Below are 25,923 nucleotides of genomic sequence, written 5' to 3'. Positions count from 1 at the left end.
GCCACCTCATCACTATGTCACTGGGCCACTATGTGGTCTCCTCATGCTGCTTCAACCTCACCACTATGTCATTGGACCACTCTGTGGACTTCTTAAGCTGTTCTCCCACTCCATGACTGGGCCACTATTTTGCCTTTTTGGCCTGGGTGACATCACCATTTATTTGGCCCTTCTTCTGATCTGTCAGAAGGAAGGAAACATGAGACTTGCAGTGGATCTTGTCTGTGTAGCAGCTGTAAGGCAGAAGACATGCAAATATTCCATTCATGTGTCATCTCTGTTTTGGATCCACTCCTGTTTTTTTTTTTTGCATTACCAATACTGATGGATTACTGACCAAATGCTGACCGAGTGAAGGCGGATGCTCAACAGATAGGATCCGTTTTTTGGGGGTTATTGTTCTGACGGATCAGAGGAAGGGCAAAATAATCAGTGATGTCAACACAAACTTACTGCTGACACCCTCTCCACTCTGTCGGGGAATTCTACTTGTATAAGCGTTTAATAGAACAGGTTCTGTAGACATCTATGTGGAATCAGACGGTCTAAAAGGAGTGCGCTTCTTCTTGACGCTAACATCAACCTGTAAGGCTGACTTCATATTTGAGTTATTTGGTCAGTTTTGGCCCCGTGACTGCCCAAATAAGTGAAGTGTGCAGTGATTCTAAGAGTGACGCCTGTCATCTGCATGTCATACGGACTCACAGTATTATTTCACTACCACAGCAGACTCCCTATGAGTGTTACTGCAAGGCACAGTGTTCTACACCACTATAAAGGCTCTCTGCAGCCAGGAAATAGCCGTTTTTTAACGCGATTCGCTGCGAATAAATAAGGATTGAATTTAATAGTTTCTGAAAATTCGGCGAACCGGCTGAATCGATTATTTTTTTTTTATTCGCTCATCTCTAAACAATATACCTGGTGGTCCAGTGGTTTAGATAAATAACAGAATGTCTGATGGTCAAGTATGGTAATAAGCAATATCCCTAGTAGTCAATTGGTTTAATGGTCTATCAGTTAAATATATCTGTAATGGTCCAGTGGTTTACCAAGTAATATATCTAGTGATCTAGCAAACAAAAAGATTTCCTGGTGCTTCAATGCTTTATTACGTAATATATCTAGTGTTCTAGTAAATAACAATATCTCTGGTGGTCTAGTGGGTTTATTAGGTAGTATACCTAATGGTCTAGTACAGGGATGCTCAACCTGCGGCCCTCCAGCTGTTGTAAAACTACAACTCCCACCATGCCCTGCTGTAGGCTGATAGCTGTAAGCTGTTCGGGCATGCTGGGAGTTGTAGTTTTGCAAAAGCTGGAGGGCCGCAGGTTGAGAATGCCTGGTCTAGTAAATAACAATGTCCCTGGTGGTCCAGTGGTTTTATTAAGGAATATACCTAGTTGTCTAGTAAATAACAATGTCCTTGGTGATCGAGTGTTTTTTTTTAAAGTAATATATCCAGAGGTCGAGTAATAACAATATCCCTGGTGGTCCAGTGGTTTATTAAGTAATATATCTAGTGGTCTAGTAAATAACAATATCCCTGGTGGTCTGTTGGTTTTACTAAGTAATATACTCAGTGGTCTGGTAAATAACAATATTCCTGGTGGTCCAGTAGTTTAGTAAGTAATATAGTTAGAGGTCTAGTAAGCAACAGTATTCCTGGTGGTCCAGTGATTTAGTAAGTAATATATTTAGTGGTCTAGAAAATAACAGAATTTCTGATGGTCAACTAGTTAAATAAGCAATATCCCTAGTGGTCTTGCAGTTAGTTATATCCCTAGTAGTCAATTGGTTTAATAAGCGAAATGCCTAATGGTCTATCAAGGCAAGGCAACAAAGGCAAATGTTGTGACTGGCACAGCGATATAATGATGACGAGGTGCCTGCGGCTGCGGAGACGGTCCAATATCTAATAAGTAATTCAAAAATTATTCGGCACTCCCAGAACAGTAAATCAAAAGTAATGTTCTTTAATCACCAAACAGTGACGTTTCAGTCCTCTTACTGGGACTTTTCTCAAGCAGTGACGGTCCAATGGTTTGCCAAGTAATATATGTACGGTAGTGATTTAGCAAATGAAAGTTTCCCTGGTGGTCTAGTGGTTTATTAAGTAATATATTTAGTGGTTTAGTAAATAACAATATCCTTGGTGGTCCAGTGGTTTTACTAAATAATATACCTAGTGGTCTAGTAAATAACAATATCCCTGGTGGTCCAGTGGTTTAGAAAGTAATATATTTAGTTGTCTAGAAAATTAACAGTATGTCTGGCCAAGTAGTTTAATAAGCAATAACCCTAGTGGTCTTGCAGTTAATTATATCCCTAGTAGTCAATTGGTTAAGCAAAATGCCTAATGGTCTATCCATTAAATGTATCTCTAATAGTTCAGTGGTTTACCAAATAATATATCTAGTGATCTAGCAAATAGAAGTTTGCCTGGTGCTTCAGTTGTTTATTAAAGGGGTTATCCCATGACTAATGTAAAAAATGAAAATCGGACATCATATAGTACATGATAATCTCTTAAAAAAAAAAAAAGCTAGAACCAGCCCTGCACCTCACATGGATCCAGAGATCTCCCCATTCATTGCTCTTCTAGATTTATATCGAGCTGACAGCTCAGGGGGAGTGTCTTTTCTGCTGCAGCTCAGGGGGCGTGTCTCAGCTCTCCCTATCACAGCTAAGGAGGCGTGTCTCAGCTCTCCCTATCACAGCTCAGGAGGCAGGTGACAGATGAAACTGAGCATGTGCGGCCTTCTCAGTGAGCGGGACAAAGAAATAAGAAAAGAAAAAAAACAGCAAGTGGCGCTATACAGATACATTTTATTGTATAACTCTGGCTATGCAAAAAAATGTATTACACGCAGTTACAAAATTATACAGATCTAGGTGCTGGTTTGAAAACTGTAGAATATTTTTTGTGGGACAACCTCTTTAAGTAATATACCTAATTGTCTAGTAAATAACAATATCCCTAGTGGTGAAGTGCTTTTATTAGGTAATATACTTAGTGGTCTAGTAAATAACAATATCCCTGGTGGTCCAGTGGTTTAGTAAGTAATCTACTTAGTGGTCTAGTAAATAACAATATCCCTGGTGGTCCAGTGGTTTAGTAAGTAATCTACTTAGTGGTCTAGTAAATAACAATATCCCTGGTGGTCCAGTGGTTTATTAAGTAATCTACTTAGTGGTCTAGTAAATAACAATATCCCTGGTGGTCCAGTGGTTTAGTAAGTAATCTACTTGGTGGTCTAGTAAATAACAATATCCCTGGTGGTCCAGTGGTTTAGTAAGTAATCTACTTGGTGGTCTAGTAAATAACAATATCCCTGGTGGTCTAGTGGTTTATTAAGTAATGTATCTAGTGGTCCAGCAAAGGACAATATCCAATAGTCCAGCCAGCAGTTTACTAATTAATATATCTTGTGGTCTAGCAGATAACATTATCCCTTGTGCTTTTGTGGTTTAGCAAGTAGTATCCCCTACTAGTATAGTACTTCATTATGTCCATTGGTTTAATATGTAATATACCTTATGGTCTAGCAAATAACAATGCCCCTGGTGGTTGGAGCTTGTTAACAACAGACAGGATAGTCGGGGTATGGCTACACAGCGACACTAGTCACATGACCTCTTTCACGGCCAGGATAGCAGAGTAGCGGCGATCCCATGGAAATGAATGCGACTCTCAAAACATCCAGCACTGCAGATCAGATTAAATAGGAAGTAAATCTAGGGTCTGGCCAAGGAACCCAAGGCAGACGACACCCGCCAGGTGATATGACTACACATCCACTTACTTTTTGGGTGAGAGTCGACAGGTAAACAGTGTCCCTCAGACCGCCAGCATTAGCTTATGAAATCTTTCCTTAATTACGTCTTGTAAGACATTCAGTCCTCCGGTCCCTGAGTGTAGTGATTGACTGGTTATTTGTAGCCAATCTGGAACCCGGCAATGCACAACCCCTCTCCATGGAGCATAGCTTCAGATTGTATCTCCTGTCCCGGGCCATTGGTTTCCACCCTTGACTGCATTCCCAGCAGATTAGGGGGCTGCTCACCCGCTGTATGTTTATGGATGTGATACACGCATACATTTATATTTATTCTTTGCATTCTTCCCTGTGATTTATGGCTTGCTGTTTAGATGCAAACATGGGCCAAGGCACAGATGTTGCAAGCACTACGAAGACAACTGTATCTCTTACTGCATTAAGGTAAGCGATGATCTCCAAACACGCGCTGATTGCAGAGTAATCGGTACAAGATGTGGCGGGACACGGCCGGGATGGCAGACATGTTTCTTTGAAGACCCTTGGTTGATAAACTACACTGTGCGTAAATGAGCCAACCTTTTTATGTTATCCCTGATCTCCAGCCAGAAACCTGCTCCAAGAACATGAGTATTATCGCCAGTAATTGGGGTTAGATGTTTAATCAATCACATTAGGTAGTAATGCTAATGACTTGTGACCTAGACTGCTGAACCCACTTACTGCTGTCTGCGGATCACATACATTTACTGTAATGCCGGAGGTAAGACGGAGCTTGGACCATTACTTCTTATCACATCTTCTTTCTTATATATCTGCTTGATGCCAGTGAATGAAAGCACCCTTGTTTACATTCAGAGGCAGTAACCTTGTACACAGCTGTGAAGTGGATACAATGTATCTGTCCAATCTAGACAATGCTCTATGAGCTAAACAGCCCTGATTCCTGACTGATACATTGTAGCGAACTAGCAGAGAGACGTGTGCAGCTGCTTTAGCTCACAGAGCATTGTCCACTTCTCAGCTGAGAGCTGGACTATATATACGGGTTTTCTACCTCTGAATGTTCTCATTCACAGCAGCAAACTAGTACCAGTCACTTATGAAGCCCTGTATTAGAGATGGACGAACCATTTAAAGGGCATCAGATTTGTGCCTATGACCCAGGCTGACCTGTTACATGTGCGCTTGGCAGCTGAAGGCATCTGTGTTGGTCTCATGTTCATATGTGCCCGCATTGCTGAGAAAAATGATGTTTTAATATATGCAAATGAGGCTCTAGGAGCAACGGGGGCGTTGCCATTACACCTAGAGGCTCTGTTCTTTGCACCTGCTAGTCGTTATGACTTTTCACTGCCTGGCCCTGTCAATAAAAGTGCAGAGAGGGTGCAGCAGTTGCAGAGAGAGCTGAGCCCGTAAGTGTAACGGCAACGCCCCCGTTGCTCCTAGAGGCTCATTTGCATATAGTAAAACATCATTTTTGGCAGAAATGCGGGCACATATGAACATGGGACCAATACAGATGTCTTCAGCTGCCAAGCGCACATAGAACAGGTCAGCCGATGTCATAGCTACAAATCCTCTGACAGATGCCCTTTAAGATTCGGTTCGTTTCAGGTTTGCCAAATTTTTCAAAAAGTTCAGTTCAGACACAAATCGATTCTACCCAAAAAATTTCAGAGAGAGTGGAAAAGGCTTAGGAAAGTTAGTTTGAATATCTTTCCCAGAGACCCAGAGGGGCATGCCTGCCTTATAGTACTTCCCACACATACTCCATAATGAGAAGGAATACCCCCCAGACAATGCATGTATATGAGTAGCATACTAGTGTCTCTCTCTCTCTCTCTCTCTCTCTCTCTCTCTCTCTCTCTCTCTCTCTCTCTCTCTCTCTCTCTCTCTCTCTCTCTCTCTCTCTCTCTCTCTCTCTCTCTCTCTCTCTCTCTCTCTCTCTCTCGTTAAGTTTTTGTTAAATTCTGTCCGAATCAGGTTTGTTCAGAATCATTTCGCTCATCCTTAGGAGCCATGCACACGGCCGTTACCCGACCGTGCCCGTATTGCGGCCCACAAATGGGTCCACAACCCAGAAGGTACGGAATGGCGGAACGGAACCTCAGGGAAGCACTACTATTTTTTTGAGATGCGGACGGCAGCCGCACGGATAGTGCCCGTGCATTGGGGACCGCAAATTGCGGTTCCCAATGCACGGAACGTCCGAGCAACGGCCGTGTGCATGAGGCCTTACCCTGTATGCCAATTTCATGGTATAAAAATGTCACAAATTTTACTTCTCAATTTGCAACTTTTTGTTATTTTAGAAGTGGATGTGGTTAGCTAGGCAAGTATACACCAGACTTCACAAAGGCGACTTTAAAAAAAATTACAAGAAAAGTCACCATCTCACTTCATTAGGGGTGTGGCATAAAAAAGTGGAGTAACAGCTCTAGACAAAAGGGTTATTTTTAAAGATGCACCAAAGTTATCAGTGTGCTACGTTTGATACATTAGGTGCAAAATATGACAAAGTAGACTGAAAGAAAACTGACGTCAAAAATTCCCGTCCTGATAAATATCAACCAACCATACTTGAAAGTTGTCTTCTCCAGCAAGGGCCATCAACCAGGCATCAGAGCACTTCATGTAGACAAGCAATCGGTGCTGGAAGGCAGAGTCCTTCTCCACTAAGGGCCGTCAACCGGTGGCTGCCCGGCATCAGAGCACATGGACCGGACACGAGGCACGTAGCGTCCCACTGGCCTTCATGTAGACAAGCAATCGGTGCTGGAAGGCAGAGTCCTTCTCCACTAAGGGCCGTCAACCGGTGGCTGCCCGGCATCAGAGCACATGGACCGGACACGAGGCACGTAGCGTCCCACTGGCCTTCATGTAGACAAGCAATCGGTGCTGGAAGGCAGAGTCCTTCTCCACTAAGGGCCGTCAACCGGTGGCTGCCCGGCATCAGAGCACATGGACCGGACACGAGGCACGTAGCGTCCCACTGGCCTTCATGTAGACAAGCAATCGGTGCTGGAAGGCAGAGTCCTTCTCCACTAAGGGCCGTCAACCGGTGGCTGCCCGGCATTAGGGCACATGGACCGGACACTAGGCACGTGGCGTCCCACTGCCCTTTGTGCAGAAAGGAGATTGTTGCCGGAAGGCAGTCCTATTCCAAGCGCCAGCGTCTGACCAGCAATTGAGCGCCTCGTGTGGATGCAGAAGACATTCCGTGCAGAGTTTTTGTTGTAGATTTCTGCCATTAGGGCAATATTCAGTACTATTACATCCAGTAAAAAAAAAAATGGACATCGCAATGGAAAGATGACAGATCCCATTAACAGGGGTCGTCTGGTACGGTTGGTAACTTGGTACCCCTCATATAGATCCAGCACAGTCATCCTTTCCTTTAATTTGTTCCTTTTTGAGTAATGTAAATAAGAAAGCAAATGAGATTCCAGCCACGCCTACGTGAATCCGTAAAAAGTGTCCATCTGCCCACTTTGATGCCAATTCTTGTGCCCAGAACCTGTTCAAGCCAGGCTAACCTCTACTGAATATGCCAGGAATCACCCTCTGTAAAATGGCAGTGTGAGATCAGTAGCCCACATTTATTTAACCCTTTAAATCACACTATTTTGTGCCCACTTTAATGTCTCTTGATGTGCCAGTCATTTCTGTTTTTATGGCAGTTTGAGCTGATTTTGCCTCAGGACTGCTCAGTGCAACTTATTTTATTATTGTCAAAAAGTTCTCAAAATTCATTATTAAAACATGAAAAATACAAATTATGGGAATTATCTAAATAAGAAATTGATGAACAAGAAAGCAACTTCAGCTTCATGACATACCCAGACTGAAGACATTGTTTTTGATACACTATCGCCATCTGGTGTCAAGAAAGTAACATAACTACACTGCTCAAAAAAATAAAGGGAACACAAAAATAACACATCCTAGATCTGAATTAATTAAATATTCTTCTGAAATACTTTGTTCTTTACATAGTTGAATGTGCTGACAACAAAATCACACAAAAATAAAAAAATGGAAATAAAATTTTTCAACCCATGGAGGTCTGGATTTGGAGTCACACTCAAAATTAAAGTGGAAAAACACACTACAGGCTGATCCAACTTTGATTTAATGTCCTTAAAACAAGTCAAAATGAGGCTCAGTAGTGTGTGTGGCCTCCACGTGCCTGTATGACCTCCCTACAACGCCTGTGCATGCTCCTGATGAGGTGACGGACGGTCTCCTGAGGTATCTCCTCCCAGACCTGGACTAAAGCATCTGCCAACTCCTGGACAGTCTGTGGTGCAACGTGACGTTGGTGGATAGAGCGAGACATGATGTCCCAGATGTGCTCAATTGGATTCCGGTCTGGGGAACGGGCGGGCCAGTCCATAGCATCAATGCCTTCGTCTTGCAGGAACTGCTGACACACTCCAGCCACATGAGGTCTAGCATTGTCTTGCATTAGGAGGAACCCAGAGCCAACCGCACCAGCATATGGTCTCACAAGCGGTCTGAGGATCTCATCTCGGTACCTAATGGCAGTCAGGCTACCTCTGGCGAGCACATGGAGGGCTGTGCGGCCCTCCAAAGAAATGCCACCCCACGCCATTACTGACCCAATGCCAAACCGGTCATGCTGGAGGATGTTGCAGGCAGCAGAACGTTCTCCACGGCGTCTCAAGACTCTGTCACGTCTGTCACATGTGCTCAGTGTGAACCTGCTTTCATCTGTGAAGAGCACTGGGCGCCAGAGGCGAATTTGCCAATCTTGGTGTTCTCTGGCAAATGCCAAACGTCCTGCACGGTGTTGGGCTGTAAGCACAACCCCCACCTGTGGACGTCGGGCCCTCATGTCACCCTCATGGAGTCTGTTTCTGACCGTTTGAGCAGACACATGCACATTTGTGGCCTGCTGGAGGTCATTTTGCAGGGCTCTGGCAGTGCTCCTCCTGTTCCTCCTTGCACAAAGGTGGAGGTAGCGGTCTTGCTGCTGGGTTGTTGCCCTCCTACGGCCTCCTCCACGTCTCCTGATGTACTGGCCTGTCTCCTGGTAGCGCCTCCATGCTCTGAACACTACGCTGACAGACACAGCAAACCTTCTTGCCACAGCTCGCATTGATGTGCCATCCTGGATAAGCTGCACTACCTGAGCCACTTGTGTGGGTTGTAGGCTCCGTCTCATGCTACCACTAGAGTGAAAGCACCGCCAGCATTCAAAAGTGACCAAAACATCAGCCAGGAAGCATAGGAACTGAGAAGTGGTCTGTGGTCACCACCTGCAGAACCACTCCTTTATTGGGGGTGTCTTGCTAATTGCCTATAATTTAAACCTGTTGTCTATCCAATATGCACAACAGCATGTGAAATTGATTGTCACTCAGTGTTGCTTCCTAAGTGGACAGTTTGATTTCACAGAAGTGTGATTGACTTGGAGTTACATTGTGTTGTTTAAGTGTTCCCTTTATTTTTTTGAGCAGTGTATTATGTCATGGACAGTAGTAATTATGCATCTCAAATTTGAACTAACATTGCTGGCATATTTCTCCTATGTACAAGAGTATAACTTTTATAATATTGTTCCATGCGGTACGTAAAAGAAGATCGTTACTATAATACTGTCCCCTATATAGAAGAATATAACTACTATGATACTTTAATACTGTCCCCTATTTACAAGAATATAACTACTATAATACTGTCCCTATGTACAAGAATATAATTACTATTATACTGCTCCTATGTACAAGAATTTAACTACTATAATACTGCTCCTATATACAAGAATATAACTAATATAATGCTGCTCCTATGTACAGGAATATAACTACTATAATACTGCTCCTATGTACAAGAATATAACTACTATAATACTGCCTCCTATGTACAAGAATATAACTACTATAATACTGCTCCTATGTACAAGAATATAACTACTATAATACTGCCTCCTATGTACAAGAATATAACTACTATAATACTGCCTCCTATGTACAAGAATATAACTACTATAATACTGCCTCCTATGTACAAGAATATAACTACTATAATACTGCTCCTATGTACAAGAATATAACTACTATAATACTGCCTCCTATGTACAAGAATATAACTACTATAATACTGCTCCTATGTACAAGAATATAACTACTATAATACTGCCTCCTATGTACAAGAATATAACTACTATAATACTGCTCCTATGTACAACAATATAACTACTATAATACTGCCTCCTATGTACAAGAATATAACTAATATAATACTGCTCCTATGTACAAGAATATAACTACTATAATACTGCCTCCTATGTACAAGAATATAACTAATATAATACTGCCTCCTATGTACGAATATATAACTACTATAATACTGCCCCTATGTACAAGACTATAACTACTATAATACTGCCTCCTATGTACAAGAATATAACTACTATAATACTGCCCCTATATACAAGAATATAACTACTATAATACTGCCTCCTATGTACAAGAATACAACTACTATAATACTGCCTCCTATGTACAAGAATATAACTACTATAATACTGCCTCCTATATACAAGAATATAACTAATATAATACTGCCCCTGTGCACAATGCACTTTTTCTGTTATACGTTAATATGTTATAGGTATACAAACGGAACACATTTTTGTTTTTCGGCAGGGATTTATACGAATGTTCAGCGTGGGGTACTTGATCCAGTGCTGCCTCCGCATCCCGTCCACATTCAGTCAAGTGTTTACAAAACCCTCCCGCTTGATCTCTCTGTTTTACAACAAAGAAAACTTCCAACTAGGGGCTTTTCTGGGGTCTTTCGTCAGTATTTATAAGGTAAGTCCACATGCAGTCCGGCAGTACTTATGGTATATGTATTAGTAGCCTATACTGCCATGCACATATGGTAGTCACTCACATCGTTTCCTGCACCTTGTGTGATCACAGTCTAGTTTCCTAGAGGCGGATGACCTAAAGTTTATTTAGATTATTATATTCACTTCCTGGAGAGCATGTGGTGGGCTTGTGCTTATACACTGCAGCCTGTCTGAATAAACCGAGATGCAGTGTAAAGCACAATAGAGCATCAGGCCAAACCTCCGATGACACAGGAAATGGATGTCAGACCACCACAGGCTCCAACGGCAGCTAAGTCGTAGTCACTGATCATAGCAGCTATCCTGCCATCACTGAAGACAGTATATAGCAGGTCAGCATTCCCCACAGGTAGTGAAAATGTGCATCCGCTGCTGGTAAACCAGTGTTCACTGCATTTGTCTACACAGGGTACGAGCTGTTTTTTGCGATGGGTGCGTAACCTGGATGACGAGCTTCACGCGCTTATAGCTGGTAAGGCTTACCTCAAAGGCATCAGACATTATCTGTGTACATTTACTTTACCCAAGGACCCTATAAATGCAAATAATTTGCCTTTGTCTCACTTTAAGGCAGCCCATGACTGGTGGATTAATTGTAAATTTCACTGTTAAGCTGACGCATTTCAGTTGGGCAGATAACGCACCCTTCATGGTGTATACACAGACTGTGGATCTTCATCATTAGGCCTTTTAGAAAACAATATGCGTTTCCCCCTCGCCCAATTATCAGAACTGATGGCTGCCATTATCCTTTTCCTTGTATTGAGCATAGTAGGGTGGTCATAGGTAGGTAGATACATCACTGGCATCTGATAAAATACCGGAGATGTTTTTTACTCCCTGCCTTCCCGGAGCCATTTACATTAATATAGCCATTTGAGGGTTTGTCTTTTGTGGGACAAGTTGTGCTTTTTGATGGTACCATTTTGTATTGCATACAGTGTAGTCGGAAGCTGGAAAAAAATTCCACATGGTGAGGAATTAGATTTTATTTTTACAGCGTTCCATATGCGGTACAATTACATTGACACCACTTGTATCTAGTTTGTCTTGTGTTTTAATACTTTAAAAAATAAAAACTTTTTTTCTGTGCATCATCATATTCTGACCCCCATAACTTTTTAATATTTATGTCCGCAGAGCTGTGTGAGGGCTCAATTTTTGTGGGACAATCTGTAGTTGTTTTTGATACCATTTTCAACTATGTATGACTTTTTGATCATTTCTTAATCAATATAAGGATCCATTCACACGTCCGCAAAATGGGTCCGCATCCGTTCCGCAATTTTGCGGAACAGGTGCGGACCCATTCATTTTCAATGGGGCCGGAATGTGTTGTCCGCATCCGCATTTGCGGACAAGAAAAGGCATTTTCTATGAGAGTGCCGGCGATGTGCATTCCCCAAAATGCGGAACACACATTGCCGGTGTCCGTATTTTGCGGATTCACAAAACACATACGAACGTTCGAATGGACCCTTAAGCGACCAGAAAAGGTGAATCTGCTAATTTTTTTTTTTTTTTTTTTCTGTTACGGGTTCACCATACAGGATAAATACTTTTATATTTTAATAGTTCAGCGATTTTGTGACATGGCGATACTAATTATCTTCATTTTTTTAATTGTTTATTTTTATTTTTAAAATTGCTCAAAAAAATATACACTGCTCAAAAAAATAAAGGGAACACTTAAACAACACAATGTAACTCCAAGTCAATCACACTTCTGTGAAATCAAACTGTCCACTTAGGAAGCAACACTGAGTGACAATCAATTTCACATGCTGTTGTGCAAATGGGATAGACAACAGGTGGAAATTATAGGCAATTAGCAAGACACCCCCAATAAAGGAGTGGTTCTGCAGGTGGTGACCACAGACTACTTCTCAGTTCCTATGCTTCATGGCTGATGTTTTGGTCACTTTTGAATGCTGGCGGTGCTTTCACTCTAGTGGTAGCATGAGACGGAGTCTACAACCCACACAAGTGGCTCAGGTAGTGCAGCTTATCCAGGATGGCACATCAATGCGAGCTGTGGCAAGAAGGTTTGCTGTGTCTGTCAGCGTAGTGTCCAGAGCATCGAGGCGCTACCAGGAGACAGGCCAGTACATCAGGAGACGTGGAGGAGGCCGTAGGAGGGCAACAACCCAGCAGCAGGACCGCTACCTCCGCCTTTGTGCAAGGAGGAACAGGAGGAGCACTGCCAGAGCCCTGCAAAATGACCTCAGCAGGCCACAAATGTGCATGAGTCTGCTCAAACGGTCAGAAACAGACTCCATGAGGGTGATATGAGGGCCCGACCTTCACAGGTGGAGGTTGTGCTTACAGCCCAACACCGTGCAGGACGTTTGGCATTTGCCAGAGAACACCAAGATTGGCAAATTCGCCACTGGCGCCCAGTGCTCTTCACAGATGAAAGCAGGTTCACACTGAGCACATGTGACAGACGTGACAGAGTCTTGAGACGCCGTGGAGAACGTTCTGCTGCCTGCAACATCCTCCAGCATGACCGGTTTGGCATTGGGTCAGTAATGGTGTGGGGTGGCATTTCTTTGGAGGGCCGCACAGCCCTCCATGTGCTCGCTAGAGGTAGCCTGACTGCCATTAGGTACCGAGATCCTCAGACCCCTTGTGAGACCATATGCTGGTGCGGTTGGCCCTGGGTTCCTCCTAATGCAAGACAATGCTAGACCTCATGTGGCTGGAGTGTGTCAGCAGTTCCTGCAAGACGAAGGCATTGATGCTATGGACTGGCCGCCCGTTCCCCAGACCTGAATCCAATTGAGCACATCTGGGACATCATGTCTCGCTCTATCCACCAACTGTCCAGGAGTTGGCAGATGCTTTAGTCCAGGTCTGGGAGGAGATCCCTCAGGAGACCTTCCGCCACCTCATCATGAGCATGCACAGGCGTTGTAGGGAGGTCATACAGGCACGTGGAGGCCACACACACTACTGAGCCTCATTTTGACTTGTTTTAAGGACATTACATCAAAGTTGGATCAGCCTGTAGTGTGTTTTTTCCACTTTAATTTTGAGTGTGACTCCAAATCCAGACCAGTAAAGATGAAGAAGGTCACGGCACTCCAAAAGCTAGTTCAATGTTCTTTAATCCACCAAATGTTCAGCAGCAACGTTTCGACAATAGTCTTTATCAAGACTATTCAAGTAAGTGGTGCTGTCCTACTATCCATTTTTTGTTGATCCAAATCCAGACCTCCATGGGTTGAAAAATTTGATTTCCATTTTTTTATTTTTGTGTGATTTTGTTGTCAGCACATTCAACTATGTAAAGAACAAAGTATTTCAGAAGAATATTTAATTAACTCAGATCTAGGATGTGTTATTTTTGTGTTCCCTTTATTTTTTTGAGCAGTATACATATATATAGTACAGACCAAAAGTTTGGACACACCTTCTCATTCAAAGAGTTTTCTTTATTTTCATGACTATGAAACTATGAATTAACACATGTGGAATTATATACATAACAAACAAGTGTGAAACAACTGAAAATATGTCATATTCTAGGTTCTTCAAAGTAGCCACCTTTTGCTTTGATTACTTCTTTGCACACTATTGGCATTCTCTTGATGAGCTTCAAGAGGTAGTCCCCTGAAATGGTTTTCACTTCACAGGTGTCCCCTGTCAGGTTTAATAAGTGGGATTTCTTGCTTTATAAATGGGGTTGGGACCATCAGTGGCGTTGAGGAGAAGTCAGGTGGATACACAGCTGATAGTCCTACTGAATAGACTGTTAGAATTTGTATTATGGCAAGAAAAAAGCAGCTAAGTAAAGAAAAACGAGTGGCCATCATTACTTTAAGAAATGAAGGTCAGTCAGTCAGCCGAAAAATTGGGAAAACTTTGAAAGTAAGGGCTATTTGACCATGAAGGAGAGTGATGGGGTGCTGCGCCAGATGACCTGGCCTCCACAGTCACCGGACCTGAACCCAATCGAGATGGTTTGGGGTGAGCTGGACCGCAGAGTGAAGGCAAAAGGGCCAACAAGTGCTAAGCATCTCTGGCAACTCCTTCAAGACTGTTGGAAGACCATTTCTGGGGACTACCTCTTGATGCTCATCAAGAGAAGGCCAAGAGTGTGCAAAGCAGTAATCAAAGCAAAAGGTGGCTACTTTGAAGAACCTAGAATATGACATATTTTCAGTTGTTTCACACTTGTTTGTTATGTATATAATTCCACATGTGTTAATTCATAGTTTTGATGCCTTCATAGTCATGAAAATAAAGAAAACTCTTTGAATGAGAAGGTGTGTCCAAACTTTTGGTCTGTACTGTGTGTATATATATATAATGTTTTTTATATTTAGAAGAAGAAAAAAATTCCTTTACATTTTAGCCCCCCTAGGGGAATTTTAACGTGCGATCATATGAACACTTCTCCCATAGACTGCAAATGACTTATTGTTGCAGTCTGTGGGAGAATTGCTATGTTCCAATCAAAGATTTCCATAGCAACTGAACGGCTTCCTCGATCTTGGTGCAGGGGATCCATTTGCTCCCAGAAAATAACCGTTCAGATGGCTTGGTCGCAATTCACCATAGCATCTGAGCGGTTAATAGTCCATGATTGTGGTTATCGCCGATCATGGACTCTGCCACTAGGTGTCTGCTGTGTAAAACAGCAGGCACCTATCGGCTGTGGCTTCCGCTCAGCTTCTAAATGGTTGCCATTTTGAAAGATCTTAAATAGGGCATACGTGTACGCCTTATGTCGGGAAGGGTTTGCAGAGGGAAGCCTATCATGTCCCATTGACCAGTCAATTGAATGCGCTTTTCAGCAGCTCTGGCTTATAGTGCTTGATATTCATTTCTGAAGGAGAAAGGTCCTTAGACCAGTCTCTAACCTACAGTCTCTTACAAGCCTGGAGGTTCTACAGAAGAAGAAATAAGGCCACTATATGCCAAAGCTTAGGTGTACCTTCAATCTATACTGCCAAACATACATCCCTCAGGGCTCAAAGTCTAAGTTGGATCTTCCAGAAGAAGCAAAAGGGGGTTCCAGTGGAGTGAAGAACACAATTTCCAAATGTCCTGTAGACCATCTGTATGGACATCTCATGTCAAGATCTTGCCAAAAATGTCCTTGTGTAGAGACCCATTAAGCTCTTCTGTCTGCTGGAAGTCCTCATTGGCACTAGGCCCATCGTGTCCCCTCTGCAGTCAGATACCCATCCAATTGCATCACTGAGTGGGGTTGTATTCCATGTGTACTCAAAATTTTCGATTAAATGGAAATTTGTTTACTGAAGCAATGACCTCTTTGTAGAAACCATTACTCTTAGTATCTTACTGTGTGTTTTAGGTTTTCTGGCTGGAATCTCCATGATGTTTTACAAAAGCACCACAATTTCCATGTATCTGGCATCGAAATTGGTGGAGGTGAGTGTCACATTGACCTGGGATATGAGCTTAGTAGGTAATGTGTTGCTCCTGATCTCAGAATCAGAGCAGGCTGGTCCAATGTCAGGCAGAAGTCTCTATCATAGCAAGCCCTCATAGCCTCATCTGATGGGCAACATCTCTGTAGTCATTGTACTGGTTCATAAAAGCCCCATGTGTTCATTGACACCATGATGTTAATGTCACCATTACAGGTTTTCACAAGCATAGCGTGATATATCTAGTGACTAATCTGATAAGCCACAAAGTCTGATATTCTGTCATCTTTGTTCCCAAGGGTTCTCTACACTTATAGGTGGGTTGTATATCATTTTCCATAATACCTTGATATCATTGTTCATGATCCAAATTACGGAGATCAGCTGATTTCAGGAGCTGGTGGAAATGGCACAGCTCTGTACTTTGTAGCATCGTGGAAATGTACTGCCAGCTCCGTGTCATGAAACACCAGTCTTAATAAACAACCCCCAAGGACCCCCATACATGTAATAAGTGTTATAACTGGTCTCATATCTAGTAGAAATCTCATTCTACACTTTTTGTTGCAGACAATGTATTTCAAGGGGATTGAAGCCGGGCGGTTTCCCTATTTCCCTCATGCGGACAGTGTGATCTATGCAGTGTCCACAGCAATCTGTTTCCATGCAGTAAGTAATATTTAAAGGGATCGTCTAGTTAATAAAACTGTTTTTTATAACTCCTTTTAGGGAATTCTTGTTTAATGGAGGGGGGTCGTCTATTCAGGATCCTAATGTCTCGCTCTGAAGGACCTGTCCTGTCCTACGTTACAAAGGCAGTGAATGGACACCGTGTAATGCTTAATTTTTCCTGTGGTGGCACTATAGGAAAATTGAACACTTACAGCCAGGTTTTCCCACACATTACCACTGGGTCCCAGCAGGGAATGAATGTGTGATATGTATGTTGTCAAGGAACCCTTCTAACAAGGAGGGATTTCCAAAGTGGAGACCCCTTCAATGACAGCTGAGATCGAAAGCAGGGCTAGTATGGCAATGCTTCTGCCAACAATTAGACGGAGGTCAATGGAAGTAAACAATCTGGTTAGTTGCTGCTGGCACTGTTGCCTATGTCCACCTTCACTGCTATTTTTTTTGTTGTTCTGGTTAATCTAAAACAAGTTTATAAATTATTTTTATTAAAAATCTCCAAATTTATTACTTATACCTACAGCTCTGATGCAGACCTATCTGTCTCCATGGTTACAGTCTACAAACAAACCATGTGTAGTCAGATCCTGCAGTCATGTTGCCAACCATTTGTCTCCTATGTTCTGTAAGTGTCATGACGGGTAGGGAACAGTGCAATTCTGTTCTCCACCCGCACCTCTGTCCCTACCTGCTTGCACAATCCACCCTAAATGGCGGTCCCTGACTTGTTTAAGTGCAAGAGCTTAAACATAATGGGGTAAAAAAGAAGTCAGACTGCAAGATGTCTAAACCAGACAGGCAAAACCAGGATCGGATCAGAATCCAAAAGCTAAGTCAAATACACAGCAGATTGAAGCCAAAAGTTTCACAGTGGTAAAATCAAGGACACAGGCAAAAGGTCAGCAATCCAGAGTAGCAAACACTAAACTAGCTAGTGATTGATCCTTTTTCCACCCACTTCTCTTCTGGCTCACTCTCCACCTTCGACCCTGTGACAGAAAAAGAAGTCTCCAGGCTCTTCTCTTCTTCTTGTCCTACCACATGCAATAGTGACCCTATTCCCTCACACCTCCTCCAGTCTCTCTCCCCGGCTGTCACCGCTCACCTAACCAAAATCTTTAATCTCTCTCTCTTCTGGTATCGTTCCCTTGTCCTTCAAACATTTTGTCATAACCCCCATTTAAAAAAAAAAAAAAAACTTCTCTTTTCTTCCTAACTCTCTGGCCGCTCTTTCAGTGTGTCATTCACTGGCTCTACTTCCCCTCCTCTCCATTTTGCTGTATGGGTTCCTCAGGGTTCAGTCCTAGGTCCTCTCCTCCTTTCTCTCCATATAGCCCCTACTGGACAGACTATCAGCAAATTTGGTCTCCAGTACCATCTCTATGCCGACGACACCGAACTATATACTTTTTCCCGTGATATCACCCCTGCTGTACTACAGAACACCAGTGACTGTCTGTCCGCTGTCTCTAACATCATGTCCTCTCTCTTTATCAGAAAGCTTGAGTTTCAGATAAAGAGAGAACGACTGGTGTTTTCTGCATCTACTAACCAACCTAAACCTGATATTTCATCTCAGTGTTGGCACCATCATGATGCCAACGTAGCACCTCCACCTTTCTCAATGTTATGTTTGACAATGATCTTTCTTTTACTTCCTATATTCAATCTATTGCCTGCTCATGCTGCCTGAACCTCAAAAACATTTCATCCATAACATCCACAGTTTTAGACGCTCCCAAAAAACACATCTTTTTAGGTTAGCCTATCTCATCCCCTGATCAAACCCTTCTCCATTCACTGCCCCCACCCTTCAGAATTACTCCTCTGAAGCTGATTTATCAGCATCGGCATCCACCACACCCCATTCACTCAGAGGCTCTACAGATATCAGCAGGTGGCAGCTCATGTAGCCTTATATCTACTCCCCTATTGTGTTAAGATGGCCGGACCATTGTACAAAACAAGCTGTTCTACCTTTTGTCTCACCCCCATCTCCTCCAACGAAGCGCCGCTGGCGGTGCTGCCATAGTGCTGCCGAACTCCCTGCAGGAGGGCAGATGGGTAAGTAAACAAGTAAGCATATATTTTGTAGGTTAGTAAGAAATTGAGGACACATGAAATGTGGTATGAATGTACGATCTGACTACATTGGGCTTGTTTGTAGTCTGTTTCCATGGAAACCATAGCTCTGCATATGAACTGTAGACATAACAATTGGAGTAAAACTATTTGAAAGGGTTGCTTTATTTTTTTCATTTTCGATTTATTAAAGCCTTCAATTTTTTTTTTTTAAAGATAATTTTTATTTCGATACAGCGGTATACAATAATCTTGTAAAGAACAAATACATCAATCTCACACATGTTCATGTTGAAGCCTTCAATTTCTTGAGTTCTCCGGTGATAATAAAGTCATAAACCACAGGTGGTCATCTTTTTGGGGTTTTCTTATACAGTTGGGGGCAGTGGAATTCAGTTTGATGAGGCTAAACACAGCTACCATTGCTTATTCTTGAGTAATGCTTGATGGATGCACAGTTTTTCAAATATTGCTTTCCATCTCTCTCAGGCTGTTTTGGAAGTTCAGAATTTAAGACCGTCATACTGGAAATTTCTTCAGCGACTTACAAAGGGCAGGTAAGAAGTACCAATATGCAAATCTTACTATATTTGAAAGAGTTCATAGAGGTTTTTCCACCCGGTTAACCCCTATAATATATCTTATTAGGTCATGTTCACAGTGTGAGAATTGACTGCATTTTCCATGCAGATTCCACACCAGATAATTTCGGCAAACTACAGTGTGGGGAACAGGGTTTTCAGTGTAGTAACGTGAGAGTAGTTAAAAGGGGTTTTCCAAGTGTTTTTTTTTTACTGATGACCTATCTAGAGAAAAAATAAACTCCCAGAAACCCCTTTAATGCTGTGGCCTACTTGGAATTAACATGTCAGTGGGTTGTCCCCTGAGCCACGGTTCCCAAGAACAAAAGGTGGCAACTCCTTACCAGGCATAGCACCAATGCTGTTCATACTGGTACGACAGCCTAGTTGAATGAGGTCTGAATGTTTATAAAGCTTTAATACAAAACATAGACAAGAGTGGAGCTGTCTGAGAAATTGCAAATGGTCCACAACTGTTTTTGTCCTATCAAACCCACACCAGTCATACATTGATGGCATCTTGACAACATGCCATCAAAGTGTCAGTCTGTGTGATTTAAATATGCTAATTTTGAAGCCTAAAAAAGCACAAAAACACCACCTCAAGACAAGATGAAAGACCTAAAACTGCTTTCCATTAAATAAAGCAATAATAATATCTCTCTCTCGTTCTTCACGGTTAGGTTTGCTTTAATGAACAGGAAAGCCTTGGATGTCTTTGGTTCTGAAGCCTCTAAGAAGTTCAACAACTTTGTACCTAAATTGGACCCAAGATTCACCATCGTAAAACCAGAGTTACCGATACAGTTCTCCTGAACTCTCGCTTTCTTCTCCCATGACAAAATGTGAAAATCAAGAGTCTCAAATTCAGAACAAATTTCTGAGAATAGACATGGGAACTTGCTTCAGCTCAGTATTAACTAATTCTAGTTGACCAATATGAAGATGAGTTAATTCTTTTTGAACTCTTTGGTAGATTTTCAGATGATCCTGGTAGAGATTCAAACAAGACACCAAGGTGTCTCCATTATATTGAAAAAATGATTTAAATTTTTTTTTATTTGTAATGGGATGAAATTATTATAGCTTATCATTGATTGTATCTAACACCGATTAAACGTCTCCTCGGCATAAGATATTTAGCAGGCTTCTCGATGAGGTAACCAGAGCCTATATGGTCACTTAACAAGTGATGTGGACCAATATGGACATTTAATACTGAGGATGTAGTACTTTGTGTTCGTATACTTTGTTTTACTAGGAGTCCATGTTTTGGAGAGCGGTGGGTGCCTTCTGTAACATTTAGTACAAAATGTTGAAATTCTCCTCAAAAAGTTTGATTAAGAATGTTTGTTTTGTTTTTTTCCGCAACAAATTGGAAAAGTCCTACTTTCCATTGTTTCTCAAAAACTGGAGCAGATGTCATGACCTCTCTCCATAATAATGATGGTGGACCAGAAAGGCAATCAAAAATGTAAGATTATATTACTGGTAACATTTAGACTTCATTTAGATTAATATTGTCCAGGAGGTGCTTGAGTCGTCAACATCGTTGTTGTTTTTTTTTAAAGGAATGAAATGCTTCTGTTTTATTTGTCGAGAATTTCCAGTGAAATCCATAGATACTTTTTGCCTCCAGTGTGGTCTGCTGCTTCAGGTTAGCCTTCTAAAGAAGAAGCAATACGATCTGCTAGTATGGTCCTCCTTGACCAGATGTTGGTGAGGATGGACAGTGACAGCAGACAAACTTTAGGAATTTTCCAATATTTTTTTTCCTGGAGTTGGTAGACATATCCTTCAAGGGACTGATGTTCTTACACTTCTGTTTTTGACCTTAAATCTGTTATGGCACCTACCAACCCAGAATATATTCCATTCTGTTCTCTGTGAGGGATAACGATTCTCTCATATATAATAAGATGATTGTTGAATTATTATTTTGCATCTAGTTTTAAGAACAATGTGTTTCCCATTTTATTTTCATGGCAATCATGGTAGTAAATCCATCATCACTTTGAATACTTGGAACTTCTTGCTTTAATATACTCATATTTATTCCTGAGAGCTGTGGACACTGCCATAGCTACCTCAGGTCTGGGAACCCTGTCTGTCTGTCTTGCTCTCTCGAGATGTGGGAACTGTGGGTCACATCGATGACACTGTTGAAGGAACATGTCCAGGTGCTACTGTATGTAAAAACGGTCACTAATTTGACCATAGATGTTTGACATATATTATTAAAATCCAGCATGGCTCACGACGAGAGTCTTGAAGACAAATGTGACCTCTGCACCAGCGCCTCTATTAAAGAGGGTCACCATTAGATACTTATAGTTAGAGGGGTCATCCCATTATTAAAATAAAAAATGAAAATCATACATAATCTTGTAAATTACAACCTCTTTCTAACAAAGCTAGAACCCTGTACCTCACATGGATCCAGAGATCTCCTCATTCATTGCTCCAGTTGTTCTGCTAGACGCATGTCAAGCTGTCAGTTTAGGGGCTGTGTCCTTCCTCAGGACTGTGTCATTTCTGCTGCAGCTGGTGGCTGTTGAAGGAAAGAACTGAGCTGGTGGCAGTTGAAGGAAAGAAATTAGAAAAAGGGCAAACAGCAGGTGGCGCTATACAGCTAGATTTCACTGAATAGCGCAGTAGCTATAATACATTTTTAATTGCATGCAAGTACAAAAGTATTCAGATCCAGGTATTGGTTTGAAAAACTGTAGAACTTTATGGGGACAACCCCTAAGTCATCAATTAGTGGAAGTTTGATCTGTTGGGCTCCTTCACTGCAGTACTCAACATAGCACCATGTGGCTGTGTTTGTTATTGCAGCGCAACCTCACTTAAAGGGACACTTGCATCAGAAAGAGGTATTTTTTTCACTCAATATTCATAAAAACATTTTGAAAAGAATTTTTGGCTGTTTTTCTTTTTCATTTCAGCAGTGCTATGCCAAATGAAAATTGCATACAAAATCTTGGCCTTCAGTAGCTGTCAGCGCAGAAAGAGAAGTAAGCCATTGTCAGTTTTACTGCTGCTGTGAGGGAAATAGGTTATCTGAAGGGTAATCCTCATGATAATAGTAGGTGTAGAATTTTGATAACAGTGTGCCAACTGTATTGTACTCTCGAGATGCCTAGATAAAAATGTCCACAGAAGAGTACTGCAGTGATCAGTCTAATGTGTGATGCTCTTATTGAGTCACTACAGGGGTGCTGCTCTGGCCGCACTAATGGTCTGACTGAGAGAGTTAAGTGAGTCCAGTCAAAGAAGAAAGCAGAAGAGCAAGGAAAGGATGTCGAATACTTGGAGTGACTTCAAAAATTATATTCAGAAAACCATCCACCTGTTTTTTATATTTTCTTAAATGGCACACAATATTCACACATGGGCTATTAATAATTGATGGTAGTGTCTCTTTAAGTGAAAGGAGGTGAGTGAGACCACAGTTACAGTACCAGATACAGCTGTGTGTAGTGTACACACCCATAACAGTTTATCCTGCAAATATCTGTATACTGCCACCGGCTCTCACAGCAGAGCATGTTTTATACAAGCACTTAAACCAGTAGGGGGCAGCATGCACATGGACAAAAAATACCAGTAGGCCACCATCTCAGTGCAATAACTGTGGAGGAGGACCTTCAAATAACATGACACTGCCCCCAGCTGGTCAGTAGGTGCAGTGCATCATCTCAGGTCACACATAACAGAAGCCAGTACATTTTTGCACAGTGAGTTAAATAAGAATTGTCCACTGGTTATTTACGTGGACGTTTGAGGATTTCGTTCTTTGAATGTATATGCAGTGGATGTGCCGCACAGCATTGGGGATAGCCCTACGCATCGGTTCTGGCTACAAACACGACCTTGTTGTTTGTCAAAAATATTCTATTTACTTTCATATTCATCACATTAAACGGTATATTAAAAGTCACATCAAAAAGTTTGTCTGTGATGTAAAAGATAGGTTGACATAGGGAGTGTTTCATCATTTAGTAGGTACTAAGTCTAAAATATCATCTTGGCAGATTTACTAACCCTTGTTAGAAGCTGTAAAAATGTGCCACGTTTATCACACTGAATGGGTAGACACTCATCTACCTATCGGTTGGCTTTTTTTGTGCACGGTCACAGATTCTCAAGAAGATGTGCGACCCATCCCAAAAATTTATTAAGGGGTGGGAAACCATTTAAAAGAGAGAACGAAGAAAAAAAATACCTTCCATCCCCACTCCTTCTGATCACGTGTGAGGCCAGGGTATAGCTGCATCAGTCCATGTGACCACAGATGGGATGTCACCACTAGTGTTGAGCGCAAATATAGTATTCACGAATAGTGTTGATTATTCTAATCGCGAATTTATCACGAATATATTACATTGCCGATTTTCGCAATCAAGTAAACAATGACAAGATCTCGAATTTATGGCGAATATTCGGCCAAAAATTCGCGAAATATCGTGAATTCGAATATTGCCTATGCCGCTCATCACTAGTCCACGTCTGGTCTGCCAGGGACCAGAAGGAGTGAAGACGGGAACCTTGGCGCTGTTAAGGAGCAGCATTCTGTAGGTGTTTTTTAATGATTTTCTGGCCCTCACTAAATGTTTTTGGATGTCGGACGACCCCTTTTTCATTCACACCTACTTTCTCATTTAGCCATGTCCTATTTAAGTAAACCACTCACACTCATCTAGTGAATTTGACAGTCCCCCCTCCCTCCCCCTTTTCCACTTCTTGGATGCCATAATAAAACCTTGGTATATGACTACCAAAAGCTGACAACTTAGCAAGTTCATCAAATTGTCAAGGCGTCTGTTGTGTGCGCCGTGACACGGTCCCTTGCATGCTGTTGCCTGCGGCAACATGTTGTAGCATGTAGGTGGCTCCTCCTTTTTTCCTGGGTCCTTCCCTGTCTGGTGCCGGAGGGGTTTATTATCTGGCTGGTGTGGATTTAGGTGTGTCTTGGGTGTGGCCTCTTGGCTCTTTATATGTTGTGAGATTGAGGTCAGTTGCCCTTCAGCCTTTGTGAGAGCTGGAGTGCTGCTCCTATCCTGGATATACCATCTGTCCAGTGGGAGGGCCTCCTAGCTAGTCATACTGTCATGGTGGGGAGTGGGAGAAAACTCCCCACCGTATAGAGTAGAAAAATGGGGAAGCAGCTAGGCCTGAACACCAGGAAAAGGGAGCAGGTCACCTCCTAATGCCGCCCTAATCCTGGCCCTGACTCCTAACCGTATGTGCAGACCCAGATGGTAGGTGGGCTTATACACTGGAACCTCGGACCCTGAGTCACCCTGAAGATCCCTGCAATGATATTAGGAGCAGGAGACGACTTGTTCATCCCAGACGTGGATGAACAGGAGTTTCCACTTACCTAGCTACAAGGAAAGGGACAGCCAGTCAACAGCCCCTGGATCAGCAGGTAAGAGCCCAGAAACAACATGCACTTGCCTGCCGCGGCCACAGCAACTACCGGACCCCCATGCAGACAGGAAGCATGGCAGCCCCAGGCAGAGCTGCTCACCGACTTGTGATTCTCCTTCCAGGGAACCCAGAAACCCCCTTCCGGGAGGGTATGCGACTCACAGGGGAAATGTCTAGCAAACCTGCTGGAAGACAGACACCACATGCCAGACTTGTAATGACAACTACACATACAAGAGACCCCGCACATAACCCACACCAAACATAGATACAAGGGAAGGTAAATACATAGGGAACATAGGGGAGACATCAATTTTGACATAGATGTCTAGCTAGGAGGCCCTCCCACTGGACAGATGGTATATCCAGGATAGAAGCAGCACTCCAGCTCTCACAAAGGCTGAAGGGCAACTGACCTCAATCTCACAACATATAAAGAGCCAAGAGGCCACACCCAAGACACACCTAAATCCACACCAGCCAGATAATTAACCCCTCTGGCACCAGACAGGGAAGGAACCAGGGGAAAGGAGGAGCCACCTACATGCTGCAACAACACATTGCCGCAGGCAACAGCATGCAAGGCAACCGTGTCACGGCGCACACAACAGATGCAGTGACACAAATGGACTCTTTGTGGGGAAGCAGTAATACAGCATAAGGGGTGGGCTGTTTGCATTGGACTTCAGGCTTTCCATGCTGGGGTCTTCTTTAAAGTCTACCTCCAAATCTGAACATCATTCCCTTTTAGATCTAAAAGGGCTACTTTCTACTTTCATAACGAAAACTGGACTGATCCGTTTTGCAGGCCATAGACCTCTATTTAGAGAGTTTGGAGCTCAGGTTTTCTGATAGAGAAGTCCAAATCCCCAGATACTTACCCTAAACACAGCCATATAATTGCTAATTCCTAAAGCCACCATTAGGGGGAGCTTATGACATACAGATTTATACAGATGCAATTAAACTCAATACTAAATCTGTATACTGTGAGCTCCCCCTTGTTTGTGGTGGCTGCAGGCAGACAGATTTTTTGAATAATAATTTCTTTCATTATTATTAATATA

The 25,923-nt window shown here is 42.5% G+C and overlaps 1 protein-coding gene across 1 annotated transcript in view; it reads left to right on the top strand.

Annotated features, from left to right (window-relative positions):
• The window catches only part of TMEM135 (transmembrane protein 135), a 355,301-nt gene extending 333,314 nt beyond the window's left edge, over positions 1-21,987 (top strand). Inside the window, exons 9-15 of the mRNA XM_040426365.1 lie at positions 4,154-4,223; positions 10,457-10,624; positions 11,074-11,137; positions 15,992-16,068; positions 16,638-16,736; positions 19,329-19,396; positions 20,104-21,987. Of these exons, the coding sequence (XP_040282299.1) occupies positions 4,154-4,223; positions 10,457-10,624; positions 11,074-11,137; positions 15,992-16,068; positions 16,638-16,736; positions 19,329-19,396; positions 20,104-20,236 (679 nt within the window). The 3' untranslated portion in view covers positions 20,237-21,987. The remainder of the gene's footprint in view (positions 1-4,153; positions 4,224-10,456; positions 10,625-11,073; positions 11,138-15,991; positions 16,069-16,637; positions 16,737-19,328; positions 19,397-20,103) is intronic.
• Positions 21,988-25,923: the final 3,936 nt, after the last annotated feature.

Source organism: Bufo bufo, chromosome 3 (genome assembly GCF_905171765.1).
Source record: "Bufo bufo chromosome 3, aBufBuf1.1, whole genome shotgun sequence".
Classification (NCBI taxonomy): domain Eukaryota; kingdom Metazoa; phylum Chordata; class Amphibia; order Anura; family Bufonidae; genus Bufo; species Bufo bufo.
This window is presented reverse-complemented; position numbering and strand designations above follow the sequence as displayed.